Raw genomic sequence first — 23,656 nt, forward strand, 5'->3', positions numbered from 1 at the left:
ACGGGTCCCAATAGGGAGTTCTAGCTTATCCGCGTAGGCGTTCCCCTTCCCTGTTAGCGGAGACCTGGCCGCCCCATGATGATGATGAGTTCTAGAGGCATCCCCTTCGAAACGGGGTGGCCACAGATAGACACCTAGCCTGCTTGAGCTAATCAAGTATCATATACATACATCGCTGTCGAGCTTTTTTCCTATCACTCGTTGGCATTTTCTCTCTTCATTAATATCTATATCTCTTACATTGTACAGCTACCTATGACCCCGGCTTTTTCAATCTCTTTCAAGCTTTTTTTTTCATTTTCTTTTTTTTTCTCCAATGCTCTAAACGGCCCTTTCTGATCTCGACTGCGGATGAGTTAATGCTTCCATCCGCTTTGAATCCGAGCGCTGCTGGAAGATGGACGTTCCCTACCGTTTTTGCTGGATGAATACCTTGCAATTCCATTACCATGAGCCCAGTCGTTTCCGGACTTCTGCTGCAGCAGACACGGGCCTCATATTTGCTCCTTTCTAAGTTTCTTGCCCCACCTCACATTCATTGAAGCCCCAGAGTTACAGCTGCATTCAATACAGCTGCATTCCGCTTCCCCTTAATCTTCGGAGTATCTGCGGATGTTTGAGTAGGTCTTTCCTTCGTTAACGCGCACACCCAGATAGTTATATTTCCTGTCACTTGCAGCATTTATATAGCAGTGCGCACGCCGGTAGTGACATCTTATGACGCTTTGAGAAATAACAACACGTTAGAAACGTGTTTTCGTGTTACCTGAGAGTTCTAGTCGAGTGAGAACAGAAACAAACCGCACACTGACGATAACGTCGCCGTCTGCACTTTACACCAACGGCAAAGTAGGATATGATAGCCCACTGCGTTAACAGGTCTATGTCATTACTGACAGGTCTATGTCATAACAGGTCAATGTCATTAAACGGATTTGGTAACCTGGTATTCCTTTACGGCCAGTACGTATGTGGGCAAGCTCGAACTCCGCAATGAAGAAATGTTTCGCTCACTCACACGCACAAAAGCAGGCGAGCTATCTGTCACGATGGTCAAATCACCCATGTTCTCAGCGGTTCTCACCAGCGCTTCTCGAATGCTTAGTCTTCAGAGATACATTAACGGTCCAACGGCTCATTCATGAAACTCTCGTATAAGGTCTTCTTTTTACTCGAACAACACTTCATACGCAAAGAAACAGCACGCCAAGCTGCAGCCTGGACAACTAAAAAATTGGAGGATGCTTAAGCTTCGCCTTTAAGAGTGGAATGCGGTAGCAAAGATCCCCGACTGCTTCTCACGCTTCCCGGCAACTGCAGCTTGTGTAACTGTAATGTTTACCATGAAACCCAAACGCTATGCACGAAGGTGGGCTATCTGATAGAAACGCGGCTTCTTGCGCTGGCCGATCACTGAGGTAGTGAACAGCCGCGTAAAAAAGAAAAAAGAAAAAGAAACATCACTTTCAGGTTTCCGTTACTGTTCGCACTTTCAATATTTATGTATGAGAATATTTAAAATAAAAGGCAAGCTCTGTCAGTGTTTCATTTCGTGACATTTGTTTGTGGACTGTCATTCTCAAAATTCCCAGGAATTAACTTTGACAAGACAAGGTATGAGCAACTTTAGTCATAAACTGGTGCGGCAATATAACCCGCATATACCGCATGCCATATAGCAAGCCGTGGCATATACACACTATACCTATATACACACTATATACTAAAAGTATATGGAAAAAACGGATTTTTTTTTTTTTGCGACAGGGGCCCCTCAACGCTACCGCGTTAAAACAAGTTCACTATGCAGACGTCGAACTTACATTTTGTAGCGTTTCATGCGTAGCAGTCTGCAGTGAGCGAGCAAGATCATGCTGCAGCCAGAAAAGAAAGAAAACTGCTACACCTGACGCACTGGTCATGTTCAGTAGACAAATATTTTACGACACGACTCCAATTCAGCATGAGCTCAATATTATTTTAGAAACCTGCGCTTGCCGAAATGTGCGATGTAGACATTTTCAGCAATCTACAATGAACTAACGATTCCCTTTTTTTTTTTTTTTTGCCCCCAGCCGGTTGTGATAACGCACAGTAACTTTGGCGGTCTGTAAGGGGTCTGACAATTGTAAGGCAGGCCGATCGTATACAACGTACCTTTGGTTTTCCGGCGCGTGTTCTTGCGACGCGCGTAAGTGATGCCCAGCCGGTCGAAGAGCGCCGTGAGTTCGATGAGCGCCAGGCTGCGAACCTTGCGCCAGTCGGCCGGAGACAGGTGGCCTGGCACCGTGACACCCGCGGGCTGCTCGCACGCAGTCACCAGCTGCAAGGGAACAGAACAGCACGTTGCGGTGGAAGGCCAGTCAAGCGAAGGAACGCGGGTTTTCAACGATAAATTCGGTTAACGCAGTGAACAGTGTCGCCTGTTTTCACCCTCGGTAATGTACCCACACGCGCGTATTATACATCGGCTGTTTACCATATATACTCGACACGGCCCTTTCACATCTACGGCCACACTGCGGGTCCTGAGCTTTGAATTTTTGTGTGTGTGAAGTTCCTTCCGATTCTGTGCTCCTGTTTATCCCGGACTTTGTTTGCAGGGCAAGACCGAGATTTCAAAACTTGTGTAGAAATTTTCGTAGAAATGTTGTGTAGAAATTTCTACACTGTCGGCTACAAAAAGAACCAAAATAATTCAGCGGATATTCAGTGCGAAAGAGTGGATCTGCAACACCTGAGAAAAAGAGTGAGAAGTGATAATGGAAACACAGGGATGTTAAGCAGCCTGAACCCGATAGGCTGCCCTGTATTGAGGAAGGGGAAAGAGGACTAAAATATGAGTAGAAGAAGAAAAGCTCATCCACACACGCACACACACGTGCACAAACGCTTATCGCGTAGAGTCACTCAAAAGTGATCACACAGGCTTGTACATGCAGTGATTTCGTGGTCTTGCACAGCGCAAACGCACAAGGGTCCCGCAGCATCTTCCGACAACCCTCGAGAATGAATGAAACGCCCTAGAAACACGCAGATTGGTCTCCTGTTCCGTTCTATAATATGAAAGCATTGCTGTTGTCATTTTGAATCGCACACCTTCCTCGAACACCACACAACCATCGGCTCCTACAACGTCTACTTCATTGCTGCCGACATCGTTTTCGCAATTTCCGCATATTCTGTGTCAATTTATAACCGAGAAGGTAAGGTAAGAAGGCAAGCCACAACCACTTCACAGTCTTGCCGCCATGCCAGAGTATCAGGAGAAAGAGATAAATAGGAGATGAACGGCGGGGCGGTTAACCATAATAAATGCCCGGTTCTTGAAGCTTCACCAGTTCCGTTTGCGGATGTTCTAGAGTAAATTGTAGTACAATGTGATGCACGTTTGCCGATAAAAACGTTAACTACAGACCCCAGCAGACACCATCGTAATCAATGACGTCACACAGAGCTGGTACGGGATTAACTTCAACGCGGCTTCACCACCCGACTTTCGATATTGCGTCTTTTCTGGCTTAGCAAGGTTCTTCTGACAGTAAATGTGGCTTTCTTAATCTTGTAGAAGGGAAGTTCGCTAATGCGGATAAAGTTATTTTATCTCTGTTGCCCCTGTAAAGCCTCGTGCTGGTGCTCGGTGCGACCACGCGACAAGCAATGTATTACGCGAGGCAGACTTATCTTAGTTCCTGCCCCGATTGAGACAACGACTCCAGCTGTCAAAACGGCAGCCTTGAGCAAGCCCGTTAGCCGAAACCACAGAAATGTCGCCGAGATTCTGCGCCACACAGAGTCCGAATCCCTCCCCCACACCCCCATTCCCTCCCAACCCCACCTTCTCCCTTCTTAAGTTGCAAAACAAGCTGGCGCCGATTAGACTGCAAAGCGGCGGGGCATTACCGACCACCTGCAGGACAGGCGGTTGCGAGCGAAACACTGTCGCAAGTTAGCGCCGGCAAACGGCTTCGCGTCCAGTGGTCAGAGGAGAAACCCTTGCGCAAGGCGGCTTCGTGCTGACGTTCCATTCATCAGCTTGGCTTGGCTTGGAGATTGCTCGGATTGCGTTGCGCCGCGCTGTCCGAAACGAGCGCAGAACTACGCTTTCGGCGCCGCTACACACGACGCCGAAAGCGTAGTTAGTTAGGTTAAGTTCGGTTCGGTTCGGTTAGGTTAGGTTAGGCACAAGACTTAGCAGGTACAAGAATGACAGACCGAAAGAATGGAAGGAGAAGAAACGCCGGGTGGTTAACCAGACGAACGTCCGTCTCGTTAGCTTACACTAAGTGTAATGTAAGGGGGAATAGACAGATGAAAGAGGAAGAGAGAGAGCATTGTGGGCGCGGAGTACGCACAGGGGTGCTATAAAGGGTCACTCAGAGGCCGGTGCCTTTTAAAAAAAAATGCATCTGTGCGCGGAAAGCGTTCTGCGTCAGCGACGGACGCGGCCACAGTCCGAGCATCTTTGACACGGTAAATGGTCTCGAGCCCAGCCGGTTCAAAGTTGTCCGGAGAGAGAGAGGCGTATAGGACGTGGTAGCGAGGACAGGTACACAACAGCTTCGCAATGGTTTCCCCGCACCCGCAGGAGTCACGTCGGGCCATCTGTCATTCCAATACGCTAGCAGTAAGCGATCACAAACGTCACTCACAGCGATATATATACACATGCACAAGGCTCCTACCAAGGGCTACAGACAATTTAAAGCTAACTAAAGAGACAGTATAACAATTTCGTACGGTATCTCTCTCGAAACGTCTAGTTTCGTTACTAGGCAGGTCATGTTGTGTACTAGTAAGGTAAGGTTAGAATTTCTGTTTCGCGCTGCGGACCGGTGACCATGAAGTTTTGGGGCTGAGCACAATGTCACCACTTCGATCGCCTGCTACAGTGACCACATTCGTATGGGTGCGGAGTGCAAAAGTGCACTGCAACGTGCTTTGGGTGCAGGTCAAGGAAACGCATGTGGTCAAAATTAATTCTGAGTCCCCAGCAATGCGGCGTCGTTATAGTCCGTGTGTTGCTTAGTTCCCTTTATCCTCGTCTGAAGATCCGCCTTCCAAGCACGGCTTAACACAACATGACGTAACTCTCATACATCTCGCCTATGGCTTGGAGTACAGCGTTCACAAATGACGACTCGTTCCTCGTCCGAATGGCCAGAAGTTCGGAACTGTGAGATTAGTGGGCGCAAAAAGACGACTGCGCGCGCACTTTCCATGTCAGATTCGTTTTTTTTTCAGGGAACCAAGAAAAGCGCTCTGCATCGCGCTCGATAAGCTTGAGAACCGTCCTCACGGAAAATAAAATAAAACTGTTGAACACTGGTCCATGCCAACGCCGGTCAGGGAAGCTCTAGAAGCGCGATATCAGACGAGTTACCCCCCACTTTTCCGTGTCGCGCATAAATGTCACGTGTATGCTTCTACGGCCTCTTTCGTGGACCGATCCCGAAGATAGTGCAGTCCAAAAATGTAGAGCGACCCCGAAGATTGTGGGGTCAAAAAAAAAAATTAGGCAATCCGAAGCTCCTCCTACTCACGTCAGCCGAAGGGCAATGCAACAAAGTGCCATGCGCAGTAACCCTGCCCCGTTTGTCCCCTCAACTCGCTCAAGAAGACATTGTCTTTGATCGACTTCAACAAAAAGTTGAATCACCTTCCAATTCTTCCAATTTTGTATCCTAATGCCAACATTCCTACCAATTCAACTTCTAAAATTCAAATTAAACAATTTGGTAGCCTCTAAATGACGCTGGAAAAAGCCATGACCTTCACAGTGACGTGACACGGGAACTACAGGCAAAAGTCTAACTACCAACGCTTTGTCTTTCTTTGCTTTCTGACTTTCCAAACGTGCGCTGATCGGAAGGATGACCTGCTTGTAATTCTAGACGCCTAACCCGCCAATCTAGTTTAATTTCATATTTCTTAGTATTCTTTCAAAAGGAAGTTTCCTGATTCGAATGCACGCAAACGCACCACACTCCACCGACCAGATGCTGCGTTTGAGGTTACCATGTCGTTCAACGCTCAAATGTTCGAATGTTCAATTCGGACATTTCAAAAGCAGACAAGAAATGGTTCACTCAGTTTCTACTAAAAGAGTTTGGTATGAAGTGCCACACCAAGCTAATAATGTCATTCAACTACTCAACAACGGTCGTGTATAGATTAACTTTAGCCAAGAATCTGTCTAAGGTTGTAAGCGAACCAATCAGTGTACATCACCGTGTTCACACGGCTATCGTCACTACTATTACCAAACGATGAAAATAAATACGTGTACCCTTGTCTAACCCAGTTCGATGGGCTACAGCTTCGCTGGTCATCCACCTTCACGGAGTGGAATGAGTCCTGATAATTTTTTTTATATATTTTTCTTCGTTACTGTCCGAGTGCCGTATACGTATGTGGTATTGAGATGTAGCAGGCCTCAATGAGGCTCGCATTTCCATGTTCTTCAACACTTATATAAGATACCCTTACCCCCCCCCCCCCCGTGTAAGGCAGCAAACCAGAATCTCATCCGATTAACCTCACTGCCTTTCCCATCCCGTTTATCTCTCTCTACAATAAAATTATTATTATTATTATTATTATTATTATTATTATTATTATTATTATTATTATTATTATTATTATTATTATTATTATTATTCATGTGTGATTTTCTGTACCAGAGACGTATACTAGGTAACATTGCACATTATCTGACCGGCCTTGTTGAATTAATGACTGCCCTATGGCTCGACTCCAAAAAACGTGTAATAAGTATTCTGTGTGTATTTACATATTTCAGAGTTCATTTGCTGTGTTTTCTTTAAATGCAGATAATCATGGTTCTATGATGGACTCCATTTTACGCCCGCCTCCTCGTTTTCTGTATACCGATTTGTTTCTCCATCTCACATTGTTTTGTCTATCAAATATGTCCTCTTTGTACATTTTGTCTTGCGTACCAGTTTTCAAATGAACCAGTACGAAGGTTGCACGCTCGCCGTTGTGGGTCCTTTGTCCGGAAGGACCGCGAGGCACAACAGTGTCGGCGAGAGATACCGCGCCGCGTTGAAACGTCATATCCGTACGCTACAGTCGGCGACAACCTGACAATTCATAGTTTACGTGTACGCTGTGCAACTGAAGCTAAACTTGCATAAATCACAAAAATAATTATTCATCCGTAGGCATGCGTGCAAGCCTTGCATGAAAATGAGTGCAATGTTCATATCGGAGATATGCGCCAGCCAATTACATTCGCTTCTTTCGTTAGCGGTTTCGCATGTTTGAAACAACCTTCTCTTTTTTTTTTCGCACAGATAGGTGTTTGTGTCGCTGGTTTCAGGATTCACCTGAACGCCTAGGCAAATTTCGCGGGTGACTCTGATATCACTGTTCAACCAAAGGTAACATCTTAGCTTGAAACAACAAGCTTCCGCTCTCCAATTAGCCGCGCATTCACATTATCCGAGCAAACTGTCATTACGCTGTGACCAGATTCCAGCTGGCTAGGCTCTCCTTCAAAGATCAAAGGTTGGTGCACCGCGTTCTTGTGGGTGGAGCTTCTTCGTAATCGTGCCGTTAATTGTCACCGCCTATAAACTGCTTTATCAGCGCCGATGACATGGATGGATGGATGGAGTAACTTGATAGAAAGGTCCTGCGAGCTACGAGGCGCAAGGTCCCATAGAGCGGGCTACTCCCACGTTGGGACCGGGAGTTGTAACTCCCTGGACGCATCGTGGGCTCGCTGGACAGCCCAGAGCTGCTCCGCCAGGTCCGTGCTGCGTAATGCGTCTTGTAGCCTGGCAGAGTCTTGATCTTTGTTTGCGTGGGTCCGACCACACGGCCAGAGCAAGTGATGTACAGGCGCCCAAATCTTTAACTGGTGTGCGGGAGCGGCGACTTTTCCGGGCGTCAGCGCCGTATGACGCGGCGAGGCTGGAAACAGCCTAGTAGACGATGGGCCCAGCTGAGCGCGCTTTGTCCGCATGCGCTTAGCCTCAGACTGTTTCCAGCCTCGCCCCGTCAAACGGCGCTGACGCACGGAAAAGTCGCCGCTCCCGCACACCAGTTAAAGATTTGGGCAACGGTACGTCTAGTGTGCTATGGCAATTTTCGCAATATGATGTTTTGTAGCCCGCTCAAATCGCCCGCCGCCCACGCACGATGGCACGCGCAGGAAGGGACTCGGGGCATTCGCGTTCCCGAACCGTCACGCCGAAAAAACCGCGGGAGGATAGTTTTCCCCGGCTCCAAGAACGTCTCGCGTGCACGAATCGCGCTAACAGTGCACCCGGTTTACAGTAATACCTCGCAAGAACTCCGCGGGCTCCTTAACCTGCACTTGCGGGGGCTCCCAGGGCAGCCGCCTCAAAGCCTTCACTGTCGTTTTCCCTCTTCCTGTTTCTCGACGCGGTCTCGACACAACAAATTGCGAGCTCACGCCCACACCACAACCCGCACCGCGCTTGCGCGCTCTTGCGCTTTGTGCCTCTGCATTTATCCGGCAGGTCTTGGGAAGCCCAACAACAAAAAGTGCTGCACTTTTAAACGAGCCAGAGTGCTCTGAAACGAGAAGCTCTCTCTCTCTCTCTCTCGTTCTCTCTCCCTCTCTCTCTGGTTTGAACAATCCCCTTTTCTTTTAATTTCTTGTTCCTTTCATTATTTCGAGAAAGCACGACAGACAACCAAGGAACCACGCGCCGAATTAGACTAGCCCACGCGCAATCGCATGCGCGCCGCGTTTTCTTTATGTGTGGCACGCGAGCCGCTCGCTTAAGTGCGAAAAGGCGTCGATGGAAAAGAAGGCGGCAAGAAAACGCCCGACAGGGAAGGAAGCCCGTTTGAAACGAAGTCCATTCACAACGAGGGGAGCGCGATAAAGGAAATAAGAAAAATGAAGAGAGACAGGAAGGTAACGACGTCGCCCGGGAGTCCGACGAGAAGAAAGCGCGCGCTCGCGCGTGTGGTCAGGAGTCCGAGCGTCGGCGGGACGTTTAGAATGCGCACCTTACGATGCGCGACCTCCCGAGGAAAAGCATCCGACACGCGAGATCTACGAGCCCCGCGCGGAAGTGTGGCGGTCGCAGCTCCGGCGCTCGACGTTCAACGACCGCGGACACGCGTACGCTTCGGAAGCCCGCGTTTTCCGGGAAAGAGCAAGAAAGAAAGAGAGAGCTATTATTCTGGGAGAAATCCTCTACGATTAGTACCCAAGCATGCGAACAGCCGAAAGGCGTCGTGTGTACGACGCGTGTACGTAGTACATCCGCGGCTCGCATCTCGCGGCTTTCCTCTGCACGCGCTGCGCCATCTGGCGCTGCCGCCGTTAAGTCCGCGCATACACCCAGTGACGCGTACGAAGTGACCCAAGTTGCCGTCAAAGAAGTTCATTGAGGAAGGAAGGAAGGAAAAAGTGGAGAAGGAAGGGTAGGGAGGTTAACCAGTTTAGCTTAACCGGTATGCTACCCTACACATGGGAGAGGGATGGGAGAGCTTAAAGATGGCGAAGGGGGAGAGGGAGAGAGAGCACATAGCACAGCACACACACATCGTCCGTTGGAGTCCATCAATCTGGCATGGTACGTGACATCACTCTCACAGCCGCTTGTCCAATCCCGTCTCTTTCAAAAACCGAAGTAGTCCTTTTGTCGCCTTCACCTGAGATGTCTTCTGTCGGCGGCATGTGAAAATCGTGTCGAGGGACAATGGTCTACTGTCAAGGTGCGCTAGAACAGATGCCAGGGACTGTCGCTGAACATTATATTCAGGACAGTCGCACAGAATATGTTCCAGCGTCTCCTCGCAAAGACAGGCATTACAGAGGGCGCTCTCGGCCATTCCAATGCGGAAAGAGTAAGATTTCGTGAAAAGTTCATTGAAGAGTGGCGCATACACCTCCGTGGATGGTCCACGTTTTTTTTGAGACTGCACTATCTCTAAGATCGGGCCACTTTTTTTTTTGATAACTTTGGAGAACCTTGGATAGGAGGTTGTACAGCGCACTTCAACGATACTAAATGCCTGAAACGGATGTTTACGGTCATGGAAAAGATGGCAGAATATGAAGAAAACATTCTGGATGGAATGACGACGCTAGAGAATCCGCACACTCGTTCATGTAGATTCCCATACGTCCAGGTACCCCAGCTGCCCAGCTAGCAATATATATATATATATATATATATATATATATATATATATATATATATATATATATATATATATATATATATATATATATATATACATATATATATATATTTTCAAAGCGTTCAAAGGAGAAGAAAGAAGCTGTTTAAGGATACGAATAAGACGTCGTCGTCCTAAAACGCCGTGTATGTCGGTTAACTTATCTCCGGCTTCATTGTACCTTTCAGACAGGGCAGGAGGGGTCATCGAAACGTTTTCAAAAAGCTGGTTTACAAATAGGATGGCCAAGGAACTAAACGATCCATTCCACAGGACTACCAAGATCCATATTCGAAACGCACCTAAAGCATTATCAGAAATCAGGCCTAAAATAGTTTTGAAACGTTTTACATATTTAGCCTAAATTCTTACTAAATATGCTCGGGCGATGCTCGCGATCGTTCAGTTTCGCCAAATTTCGCATGACTGAGCACCAGGCGCGTGCTGGACGCTCTGCCAGGCACGGTGTCTTGGCCAGGAACGGTTCACGCTCCGACACTAGTCCCGTGATATTTCGTGATATCTGGCGAAATTGAACGAATTCCTCAAAAATGAACAATAGTAGATAATGCTGCACTTGACAATCGCCAACGATTACGACCTGCGCCCTGCCAAAAAAACATGGCTTGCTTAGGCGGGCAGCCTCGTCAGCGAATTGTGTGAAAGACCGCCACAAATAAAAACGTGGCAAAGCAAGGTTTTATTCAGAACTGGATCACATGTGCTATATTTGAGCAAATGTAACATACAAATACATAGTGAAGCTTTCACACTTCAGAATCATAATTACTGGCTAGCGTTCATGAAAATGCAACACATATTATGCAAAATATCAAATAACGAACAGCAAGGAAAGCATTTCGAGAATTCGAGTAAAAAAACATCGCAGTTTCACCCGAAATGCGAAGCACTGACAGCGATAGCATAGTATTAAACAACTACACGAAGCAAGGTTCGTAGTGTTCTATCGGCCGTATAAACTTCTGCGTAATTCGCTTACTAAGTAAGTTAACAAGCATGGTGTCGCGCGTTCCCAGGCAAACACGAACATATTTCACATGTTTGCCACCAACACTAGTTTACCGCTGTCAAAATTATGGCGCGAGAAAGAGCGCCGGCAGCGGGGAGCGAACGCTTCGCGCTGCTTCTCCCTTCAACGTGGTTGCGAAACTTGAAATCACGCAACCTCCGACACTGGGCGGGCGGAAAAACAGCGCGCATAAAGCCACCGGCCATCTCGGCTCGGCTAGCTTTTGCACCCGCCGCAGAATGCCGCTAATATACGGCACGTAGACCGCGTAGGGACTCGGCCGCGCGTACTGACATGCGCATGGACCGCCGAGATAGGAAAGGAGACGCACGCTTACCTTCCCCATACACCCCCCCCCCAAGCCCGCACTTGATCACGTGACGTCGAAAACAGTGCGCGCGGGAAGACGGTGCGCATCAAGCCACCAGCCTTCTCGGTTAGCCCTCGCACACTTTACCTCGCACCCACAGCACACGACGCGCGATCTTGTCGCACTTGGACTTTGTGCGAAACATCACGGCACCGCCGACGCCTACGGCGTAAATTCATCTAAAGTGTCTACAGAATTGTACCGCCGTAAAAGGACGTGCCGCCTTTTTTTTGCTTTTTGCTTCCAACAGAAAAAAAAATTCTCAGACCGGTGGCACACATTCTTCGCGATAAGCGACACCAATCGTGGCGCCGCCCTCACCGAGCGCCCGGCAGCGTCAGCGCGCGTCGAGGCGAGCGGAAGCAGACGCGTCAAGCCGGTCGTCCAATGTCGCCGGCCGTTGGCCACGAGCGCTCTCCGGCGCGCTTCGTCGACGACGACGCGCGGCGGGCTCGCACGAATTACGGGGGCAGCCGAAGCGTGCCAAGTGTGCCAGTGGTGCGCCCAAGCGTCCCGATCGGGCTGCTGGCGACATATCGGACGGCCGAGCGGCGGCCGGGCCCTCCGCCGCCACCAACGGGGTCACCCTTTCCCCAAATTCGGACACTTTCTATATAAACGCCGCCACGGCCACTTTCACTCTGGTCACCGGCATCGCGCCCGCGCGGCCCGCAAAAACAACTTTCCCTGCAGGCTGGATCACAGGCGTTCCTGCTGCATACGGTAGGCCAATCCCGCATCATTTCTCCTTCCCCGCCTTTTGTTATCCTTCGTCTTTCATTCCTACCCCGCCCTAAATCGCCACCTACGAATCGACCCTCCGCATGGCAACACGGGTGTTCACTCCGCGAGAGTAGTGATTTCATGAGACATGTACAATCACGGCGATTAAGTGTAGCCGCCGAGCAAAGAGACGTCGAACAGTTTATTTAAATGATGGTTCTGCGCTTATTCGAGGAAGCGGAAAGGTAGCCAAGAGTGGCTCGCTATGGAAGATTCGCACGCGAAGCTCTGGTTGTGTGTGTCTTCGACGTACGCACCCAGTCCCTCAAGCGACGTCACCTCCAGCGGCCGTTACGTATCCCCGAATGCCTTTGGTTCTTCGCATTCCCATGCCTCGAGGAGATACACGCTTTGGAGTCACCTTCCTTCCGCATGCAAAGAATGTCTATTGCGGAGGTGATTGCGTGCAGTCGGTGTCATTGCGTCGCCGTTGCCACTGCAGAAAAGCGCTTTCCCTACACTCTAAAAACAGTTGCACCCTTTGGGGTGTACACTTGCCACACCACAATAATCGTCATCTGTCTTGCCCGCGTTTCCTTTCTTTAACGCTACGAGCCCGGCACTTCTATGTCACGAACGACATGTGCGTTACCAGCATGACAGATCACTTTCGATAACGAGCGCAGCGTTTTCTAAAGGAAACGCACGGAAGGCAGATGATGATTATTGTTGTGTGGCATGTATACACCCCAAAGGGAGCAACTGCTTTTAGAGTGCAATAAAAAGCACCGTGAGAGACATACGCATCACAAGCTGTAATTTTTTAATCCGCTCAGAAAAGAAAACATCGACCACCTGCTGTGCCACTGTCCAAAATATGCCCTAGAGAGACAAGAACTTGCCAAAGCTTTCCAAAAGCTGGACAATCGGCCGCTTTCTGTGCAGGTGCTCCTGGAAAACCGCCCCCATCGCCCGTCGGCCCATAAAGCGGTGAAGCCACTTTTGTGTTTCTTAAGGACGACGGGTTTGTGCGACCACCTGTGACTATTAAGGCAATCTCTGTAAAACCACACGCGTCAGCGAACTTGCCGCAATTTCCTTCTTTCCTTCCCTCCTCTCTCTCCCTGTGATCTTTGCTTTCCCCTTTCCCATTCCCCCGGTGTAGGGTAGCCAACCGGACGTTATTCTGGTTAACCTCCCTGCCTTCTTCTTTTCTCTTTCCTCCTCCTCCTTAATCCGCTCAGAGCAATGCGGCATTCACATGTGATCATAGCATACATCACCAGTCATTGTCACTATTTTAATACTATATATAGGTCATGCGCACACAGAAGCGATTAATTTTTAGGTCTCTCTACAGCCATGTTACATCTACCATGATTCACAACTCTGAAATGTTTCACGCTATACCATCGATAATTCACTCATCATCTTTTGCTTGGCGCTCTCTGACCATATCTAATCCTTGCGCCAATAAGATCCGTAAACCGTCACCATCATCCACATGCGTGCACAATAGATAATGATCTTTTCTGGGCAATGGCCAGCGATATATTACCGTTCCAGAAAAGCTCAAGCGGACGGTGAATTGAATCCGGGCCCGAGCTCCGAGCCAGGACGCATGAGCAAAGGGTCCTCCGAGACTCCTCCATTTCTGTGCCTGTGCAGTGCCTCGAAGGCCGTCAAGCGGGAGAGGATTTCCGTCCCGTCATAAAGGTATGCACTGACGTCATCGTACCCGCCATGATGCCTTACAGGTAGCAACGCGGTAGCTAAACGTTAAGTATATCGCCAGCCTGTCTTCAGCTTCTCTGCAACGGCACAGTGGAAGCTGTGAAAAGACAATATGGCGCCCATGACGTCACGTTAGACCTTTTGTAGAAAGTACAGGCAGTGAGTTTTGGTTTCCCCACTGAGCACCACTGAAAACATGCTCCCCGTCCTCCCCTTCCCCGCTGCTCCTGTGTCGGATCTGCTCGACTCAAAACATACCTGCAGCAACGACATGGACACTGAGCACGAGGGACTTGAACATGGTGACACCTGACGTCACGTGACATACTCCGTGCGCAACTCTGGCCACGTCTATATGCGCGCCGCACGCTACCTGTTGTCAATTCCGCGCAGTTGAATTGATTAAGCAAATTTTATACCGTGACGCCCGTCCTAGCTGTACTTCCCAGTTACGTTACAAAGTGTCATCTGGGCTTGATAAGGCGCGGACTCGCTGCAACATACAAAAGCCACCTGTCAGCCCCCGTTAACATATAACATATAATAATTCTCCCTCGTGGCTAGCGCAAAAATAAGAAAGCCCGTCATCCCCGAGAGCGGGCACTACGTGTTCGGGTGGTGCCGGCTAACAAGGAAGTGTCCGTGTCGACTTCCTCTTTTGTAGCCCGAGCCGTGAGATGTTTCAATGGGCGCGTGGGACAGCGTGTTCGATGGGACGTAAAAGCGCATTAACTCGGTTTCAGACTTATCATTCCGTGCGCGCGATTTCCGCATTTCTCGAAGCGAGGAGGCTTCCCTCCTCGTTCAGGCGTAAACAAGGCCTTTCAGGTCGTGAGCGAAATGTTCGAAGCAAAAGGCAATAGCAGCAGCAACAGAATTTCCATCTACATTCATAAAGGAAGGGTACTGCACAGCATGTTTCACGCCAAAAGAGGACGCTTTGCTAGCAACTCCAGCGCTAAGTGGCGATTGCATTTCTCATGAAAGCCTTCAAAAAATCTTTCATGAACGGATACTTGTCTAATGCTTTGCACATCAGCTAATTTGTTGCCAAAAAAAGTTTACGAAATATATGTCATATTTCGTCTAGATCTGTTTAGCTGTTGCCTATATGCAGGGTTGTACCCGCCGTGGTTGCTCAGTGGCTATGGTGTGAGGCTGCTGAGCACAAGGTCTCAGGATCGAATCCCGGCCACGGCAGCCGCATTTCGATGGGGGCGAAATGCGAAAACACTCGTGTACTTAGATTTAGGTGCACGTTAAAGAATCCCAGGTGGTCGAAATTTCCGGAGTCCTCCACTACGGTGTGCCTCATAATCAGAAAGTGGTTTTGGCACGTAAAACCCCATAATTAAATTAATTACAGGGTTGTTGCATATGTACAGTGGCAAACAGCATAATTCTTGTCCTTCTGCTGGATTATTCCAAGAGTAATACATTACTAGGACGAGAAATCGAGACAGATATTCAATAATTCAACAAAAACCACTAATTAACGTCACATATTGCAATTCACTAATTGTAGCCGGTGAGCTTGCAAGACGCATCCACTTGAAATAAATTTCCAGGATGACACAAAGAAGCGAAACATTATTGTGCAAAGTAACTGGAAACAAGTCCTGGACTCGACGGTATCGGTTATGAAGGAGATCGAGGCTCGGAGGCGCTTCTAGTCCGCTTTTGTTTTTAAAACCTAAGCATGCTAGGACTGCTTCCCTCGGAAATCTGGCCGTCCGTCAGTCTGTAAGGTGTGGCATGCACGATGTCCGCCATAGGTATACATGAGGTCCTATGGGGGTATATGTGAGAATGCCTTATGACTACCGATATTTACCTGTATGACTATAGATTTATGGTCATAAGAAGTCATAAGCCCTCCTTAACTAATCAAAATAGCGCCCCTTGTTTCATTTGTTTTCGTTCATATATATATATGAGCGACTAAAGAATGCTTATGCACTATCTGTCAAGTCCCACTAGGGCGTTTCTGCGGTAATCTTGAGGCGTGGGGCGAAAGAAGGGCGAATGACGTCACCCACACTTTGTGCGCAGTAAGGTCTGTCAATTCGAATCGGGTGTTTGAGAACGAAACTCCTCCGCCGCGCACGCAGGGGCGGCTGACGAGGTGTATTTGCCACACGGAACGGAAGTACTCTGCCGGGCGACTTGACCGCTTCTCGAAGACTGCTCTCAGCACATCCGATGACGCAGCCGACAGTGAAGCACACTACCCAGGCCAAAGATAGTTCACGATTGCGTTTGCTAATGTTTCGCTCTTCCTTTCTTCCGATCTGACTGCCAAGGCGCTATTTCCAGTCGCGGAACTGAACGCTGACGCGTTGTGCCGCTCGTCGCGCTTTAACAAAGTGGACCGGCATTACGCTTACTACCCCTTGGCGGGCGTGCTGTGCAAGCAGGATGCAGGGCAAACATGGCGAGAGAGCTATAACCAAGCGCGACGCGTTCTACACATGCGCACTTGATAGCGTAAACGCAAATCGCGCAATCCTTTCGGGCAAACTCTGGCAGGACAGGTCGCCATCATGAATGCGTGCGCGGAACGTTGACAGAAAACAAGAACGAAAGCGAATACTGGGGCTTTTTCATCGATGATTCTCCGCAGACTCGCGTCAACGTGTGTCGTGCGAAGAGAGCTCTGTTCACCTAAAGGCTGCAACGGTGAATTTATAGTGAGCACCTCGAGCTGCGTTTTCGGTGTTTAACGACAGGAAAGTGCCGCAGTGCCGGTCTGTGTTAGCTCGCCTTCTCCAGAGGGCAGAGTCGAGAGAACAAGCACGCGGAAAGTGTTGCTTTCGATTTGCCTGTTGATACTTGCAACCATTGGCAACAATCGGCCGACAGGCTGGAACATTGCAGTTGAGCGCCAGGTGTGGCGAAAATTCTACTTTTGCGATAAATACAATAGAAGTGATATGATTAGATGAAATTATACTTGTCTGCACTACACAAGTAGAATTTAATCTAATGAATATCAAGATTTACGACGTAACAGTATGCGACTTAATTTTACATCGAAATACGTGGCGCGTTCACATATCTTTTTTTCGTAAGTTGCGCACTGTTTTTCTTTGTTTCTTTTCATCGCGGGTGCAAACAGTGAGAGAAGTTACACAGCCCGTCTGTAGCATTCTAAATACGTTCACATTCATCGCTAAATGGACAGTGTGGCATTATGAAAGAACATGGTCAACGGTGTCTGCACTGAGTCCCGGGACTATGCAACAATCGTTCCCATCAAAAATTCTTCTATGATTCCGTGTTCTCCGTGTCACCCAGTGAAGCGAACCAGACGCTTGACCGGGTGACCTTCATTTCTTGCCTTCCCTGTCCTTCATTCTGTACCCTTCTAGAAGTCTCGTACTCATTTTACAAATGTCTTGCACAGACGCTTTCACTCGGGAAGGCAGTACAACTGCTTTGTCTTATCAAGGCGAAAGCCTTAAGTGCCGTATGCCCCCGATAGTCTTAAAGTAAGACGCCTCGTCCGGTCCAATGGTACAAAAACTATCATCATAAGCGGAGGTTCGTACCCCACTAAGCAAGAAAAAAATGAAATGATTCATCCGTCCCGCAATGCAGAGGCTACAAGCACTCAGCAAAATGATAGCTGCAATATATAAAACAAGATGCGAAATTGCAAAAGTCTGCTATTCTCAGCGACTCTTTCGAGGATTTCAACCGGTATGTCAAGCGGCAACGCTGATTCACCTTTACTGCTTGAAGCTATCAAGATGGCCCATGAACTCACGTCTCGGGGAAAGAACATTGATGTATTTAAAGAAACGAGGCTCACGCTTTTGCGACTTCAACACGCAGCCTTGACTTCAGTGACGAAATCTTACGCAATTTCGACAACGCCCGACTATACCATTGTACGCCTCTTCCCCCCCCCCCCCCCACCCGCCATAGAACTCTCACACCTGCACAAACGTATCGTCAAGGAATTGTGCCCTACGACAACGCGCCGTCCCTTTATCTCAAGTTATGATTCGGGTGCATTAATGTAGCACATCGGCTTCATCGCAAGAATGTGCATCAAGCCCTCCGTGTCAGGCTTGTGGGCACTACACGGCGAAACATTTGAGCACTTACTACTGGAATGCCCTACATTCAAAAGTTGTCGCTCTGTACTGCTGAGCAAATCCCAGCAGCTTGATCTTCCTAAACTGCGTTCAGTAGCTTTTTTTCTTCTTCTTTTTCGGGAAAGTCGCGTTTCAACTCAATACGTGGTTCACAAAGCTGTATTGTTGTTAACGACGGGCTCGACTCTCGTGTGTAGTGTTCATACTCCCTGTATAATGTCACGTGTTGTGGTGCGCCGTCTCTTCTCTTTCCCTTGTGTCGCTTCCCCTCTCCCTTTCTTTCTTTTTCTTTTGTGTCTTTTAAGCGGGTGGACGTGGTGTTACTTTCACGAGACAATTGGTAACCTGCTTAACTTTTTTCCCTGTATGTGCGATGTTTTGGTATGTTTATATGGCCAGTAATAATAATAATAATAATAATAATAATAATAATAATAATAATAATAATAATAATAATAATAATAATATTCGCGCATTCTCTCTCTCTCTCTCTCTCTCTCTCTCTCTCTCTCTCTATGACAACGCTCTTTGATTTACCGTGCAACTTTCTCCTTTTGATTTCATTCTTACTATTCGATACAGTTCCATACCTGGCCACCTCTTCACGGGCACCTATCCAGTATACAGTTTCTGCAAATCTGACAATGCATTTAACACCCTTTTTCTCAGCAACGGCAACATATTCTTTTCTCTGCCACGGACACTGCATCGGAGCCACGTTATATAGAACGTCAATCCCGAACGCTATTTCCAGGGCGACAGCCGATGCTCCTCTCCGTTCCGGAAACAGCCCGCGAAGCTCTCGTGCTCCCGCTTACGTAATAGATTAACCGTTAGATTGCTGCCGACTAAAGTGCGCGTGCGAGTCAAGAGCGGAGAAGAGTAAAGAGAGAGAGAGAGAGAACAAAAAACACAGCATTGAGCGCGCGGACGAACACTTCCTGGTCGCTTTGCCACCGGTATCCAAACATGCACGGCGTTCGCTGCGCACTCGCACTGGCACGAACACACGCCAAGCGTACAAGCCCCCGCCCCTCCCCCCTATCTACATGCGAGAGCAATACCATTAGGGACTTCCGCAAACCTACGTCAGTGGACAGCTCGGAAAAAAAATAACAATAAAAGAAGGCCGTTCTGTTCGCCCTTCCCTATCGTCGTTTTCTGCAGCAGCTAGTCCTGCGTGCTTCGACTGAACCGGACCTTTCCTTACTGGGAGGCTGAGCAGGTTTTAAAATCTTCTCTGCGCTGAACGTTTCTGACTTAGAATGATGTGCGATGTTATGGAACCGGCGCTGGCTAGGCAAGCAATGTCTGCGGAAGTCCGGAAGTTGGAAGAAGTTACACAAAAGGGAAGCAAGTTATGCGGACCCAACACGCGTGTCGGTGCTACGTGAAGCGAATAGCTTTCCTCGGTATGCTGAACAACTAAATGCGATGCGTACGATCGTATTGATTTTCATGCATTGCCGCGTGTAATCTAGGGTAACGTTTATGTTTACAAAGCAAAATCAAGTTTCGGTGTAGAAGTATCCCTGCCCAAAACTTCACTTTTACTTCACTTCCCTTCATCGTATGGGTTTCCATTGTGGCTTCGTGCTGCTCACAGATTGCTCACAATCTTTCTTTTTTTTTTCACTTAAGACTTTGGCTTCCTCGTTCAACCGCATGTCAGCACCGCAGCCGTGCGTTAAAAAACTCGCCTCCATCAACTTTGTTGGATTTGACTGTTAAAGAATGGCCATATCGGCCACGCCCCTTTGTTCTGCCTCTGACGTAACTGAAGGAGATAACTCTTGCCTCTGGGCGATACCCACGCTTAAAGGCCAACCGCAACGAAATATCAATTTGGCTAAATTAGTAATAAATAAGTAGTAAATACCACTGAAGCAGTTGGGGAAAAGTTGAAGGACTGGCAATTGTGTAATTTTCTTACTAACAATCATTAAGTAGCACTAAAGTAAACGAAACATGCACCGGGAAGTTAGAGGCTATGACTTAAGTCCCAGGACGTCGCCTTCGAGCTTTGTTCTTGGTGCCGAGTGACTGATTTGTAAACATTAAATTTCAGTTGTTGTTTTTCTTTAACTTACCAAAAAGTTAAAGAAAGCCCAAACTCCAAAACAGTCATAAATTGCTTTTCGGTAGCTTGTGTAAGCGCTATGAAACCCCATATCACATTTCTGCTTCACGCAGTCAGTAGAATTCCCAGCGTATTCTCTCAAATCCAATAAATTTCATTCAAGAAGGTTTCCGGCTTGCCTAATGAGAGCCTTCTTGCGTTTTACGCGTTTTCGAATAGGGAAGTCGTAGTCGGCATCGTGCTCAAGCTAGCGGTCCGCCCTTAATAACGTCACTACTGTCAGCTACAAGAAGAAAATGCGCTAATGTAGAATGGAGGATTGGTAACAAGGTTTCTGTGCGAGTCACTTTCTTCTCTATCTCTTCCGACGCTCCCCGTTACGATATGAAACGGAGGCATTGGCTAAAGATAGAGCGAGGACTTTCACGCCTATAGAGCTCCACCGAATATATCTCGAAGCGCTTTTCAGCGTACCTTTAAGCTGACCATGCAGCACACTTTATCGGCCAGCCGTTTCTCCACATCTGCAGTTTCATCTGCGAGTTGACCGTTGAGAGAGCCTCCATTAGATCACCGAGCAGCATGCAAAGAGCTTGCGGCCCTCAGCTATTCATGAGCAATAACACTTTGTCCTCATTTTTTTTTTTTTGTCTGCACTTTTCGCCAATGCAACTGGTTTGTAAACGCGCATTACTCAGCCACGGGGTGCGACCTCAGCGCACTGCAAGCCGGTACCGCGCGCTGCGAAGATGCTCCGAAATACTGCACCGAATTAGATGCTACAACTACATGGTTCTTTGGGAATGTGTACATATGTGCACTTCAGTGGACGCGTGTGTTGGGTGGGCGCCTCATATGGTACACGCGATCTCTTTCGTCTGGAGTACTAACTAACCTAGGCTGGCCATGAGGCATGTCTGTAAAGATCTCTTAGTATCTCTCCATTTTCTTTTTCTCTCTCCGTTCTCTTACTCGTAAAAAACCCATCAAAGATGGCGCTCGTCTTCAGTGAAGCGCATGCCTTCATCCCTGGCGCAAATGTGCTGAAACGTTACGACGATCTAAAACGGCATGCAAGCGCGCATGGCAACGCTGCGGTACCCCACTGAGACCATTACAGCAGTGGCTAAGCGTACATTCATTTAAGGTTGTTTACGCTGCAGTCGCTTAAGCTATCTCGCGACTTCGTCGCAAGCAACGCAAGGCTACGACACGGCGAGCAACTATGAATGAAAAGCAACCGACGAGAGAAGTAGAAACCACAATAGACAATGAAAACCTGTGACTGAAGGCTGGACTGCGATAAAATACAGGGGGCGTTCATAAACACCTCGCGAACCGGCGCCACGCTGGGCCCTAATTCACAGACGAAGCGACCAAGCTTAGAGCAGTTTGTGTTGTCCGCTTGTTTTTTCGTCCGTTCGTTAGGAACGCAAAGTCCGGACACGTTGGCGTGTCTATCGGGATTGATATCGACTGCTATCAACAGCGCCGCTATCCGTTAGAAACGAAAAAGAAAAAAAAACGTGAGAAGCCGCGGAGCATGCAGCAAAAGTTGGTTCCAGTAACGCTAACTTGCTGCTACGGAATGCGACGCCGATTTTGGCTGCAGCGCTCCGGCTTTGGTTGTTACGCGCCCGTGAGCAACAAGAACTAGCAGAACTAAAGAGCAAGCAGTTAAATGGCAGAGGGTAAACACGTAGCGTGGAAGATCGACAGCCAAACTGCCCATACTGTGCGATTTCATCATCGTGCCACATTTACTGCAGAGGCTCGAGTTCAGCGTTCGGGTGGAGACGTACGTTGCCGGCGTGCCTCGGCAAGGAAAGGTCCGCCTGTAGCTGTACACGGTAAAACCGTGTAAGAACGCGATCATAGGTACGGGAAATTGGGTTCCTATTGGATTCGTTATAAGCGGTATTTCGCTAAAAGTCGATTAGATCCAACGGAGCAAAAGAAAAAAATTGACAGTTCATCTAGCATACGCCAAAGAGGGTGGAGCCTGGCCGCTCAAGAGACATTTATTAAATTACTTGACATTCTCATTCGAATTTGCGTTGTTACTTCTCATTACTTATTTTCTCCCACCAAGGATCGTGGGTTCAAGTGTCTTAATTGACGCCACCTCAATTAACTGTATCTTAATTAAATTCACCCCAATTAAAACTAAAGGTCGTGAATTCAACTCCCACCAAAGGTCGAAGGTTCGGGTGCCTTAATTAACTCTATCTTAATTAACTTTGCTTTTTTTGGCATGATGAGCGGCATCGGAGCCAGCTGTGGAATAAGACGACGGCGAACGGACGAGCATTGGCACGAGCGCGTGTCTGCACGAGGCGAGCTCAGACGACTTTCTGTATACCGCACGCCGGGTTTCCCAGACCATGGGGATATGGGCCCCCTCAGGCTGTAGCCTAAAAAAAGAAAAGGAAATAAAAACACGCGGGACGCGCACTTCAACAGTTCGGAGGTTCGCCAAGCAAGCTGCATTGAAATAAAGCTGCACGATTCCGGCAACATGACAACAGTGACATTGTAATAACGCCCGTTCGCAACTGCTTTGTCTTTCGGTTAGACTTCCGTGATCAGTGCCGTAGCCAGGGGTGGCGCACCGGGCATGTGTCCTTCCCCGAACTTTTTGCGCTAGTATGTGGCCTGCACTGCACCCTCTGTCGCATCGTCCCCTCCCCCCCTTCAACTCTACCCCCTCCCAACCCTCACCGTCCTCGTCCCTGGTGCTAAAGTGCGCCTAGAAAACAACTCTCGACCACGTCAGGTAGACTGTCGGTTTGATTTTCCTACCTTTGTCGGAAAGGAGAATCCTTGCATACTGGTCAAGACCGTCTTTAGAACAGAGGCTGTCAAACGCGTTGTTGCGCTTCTTCAGGACAAGTGGACTAAGCGACAGCCTGTGTGGATTATCGGGCGCTACATCTCACTCTCGTGCAGTTTTTTCTTTCCTTCTTTTTTTTTTATTTCAGCTCGTGTGCACTTCTATCGCCTTTAATACTCTTACCCGCTTACCTCACCATAGGGTGGTCAACCGGTCTGTGGGCTAGCTAACCTCCACGTCCTTCCCCATCTTCCTTTCCTCGTTCTCCTCCACATGCTGATTTCCTGCTTAGCACATCGTAGTAAGCCAAGTATTGCACCGCACCATTTCTAATGATCCCGTATAATACGCATTAACAGCAGCAAGGGCCTTGTATAACTTCGAATAAAGCAATACTTCGAATGAAGCGATTTCCTTTTAACGAGCGCTTACTCTACGTACAAGCGACATTCTCCGCGTCATTTTTCAGCCATTTTTCATACAGAAACGTAGCCAGTGTCACGCGTGACACATCAGGTCGAAACGGCTAACTCCGTGCCCTCTACGACGCCACGGCCACTTTGCTATACAACGCCGCACAAAAGCTATC

General features: G+C 48.3%; 1 protein-coding gene across 2 annotated transcripts in view; it reads right to left on the minus strand.

Moving 5' to 3' along the window:
- LOC135913935 (rho GTPase-activating protein 18-like) overlaps positions 1-23,656 on the minus strand; it is a 226,377-nt gene that overhangs the window by 14,823 nt on the left and 187,898 nt on the right. For both annotated transcript variants that reach the window (XR_010568169.2, XM_065446631.1), the window contains exon 8: positions 2,158-2,323. Coding sequence is in view for 1 of the 2 variants with exons in the window: in XM_065446631.1 (XP_065302703.1) it covers positions 2,158-2,323 (166 nt within the window). In the remaining variant the exon portion in view is untranslated. The remainder of the gene's footprint in view (positions 1-2,157; positions 2,324-23,656) is intronic.

The sequence above is a fragment of the Dermacentor albipictus genome, chromosome 5 (assembly GCF_038994185.2).
Source record: "Dermacentor albipictus isolate Rhodes 1998 colony chromosome 5, USDA_Dalb.pri_finalv2, whole genome shotgun sequence".
NCBI classification, from domain to species: domain Eukaryota; kingdom Metazoa; phylum Arthropoda; class Arachnida; order Ixodida; family Ixodidae; genus Dermacentor; species Dermacentor albipictus.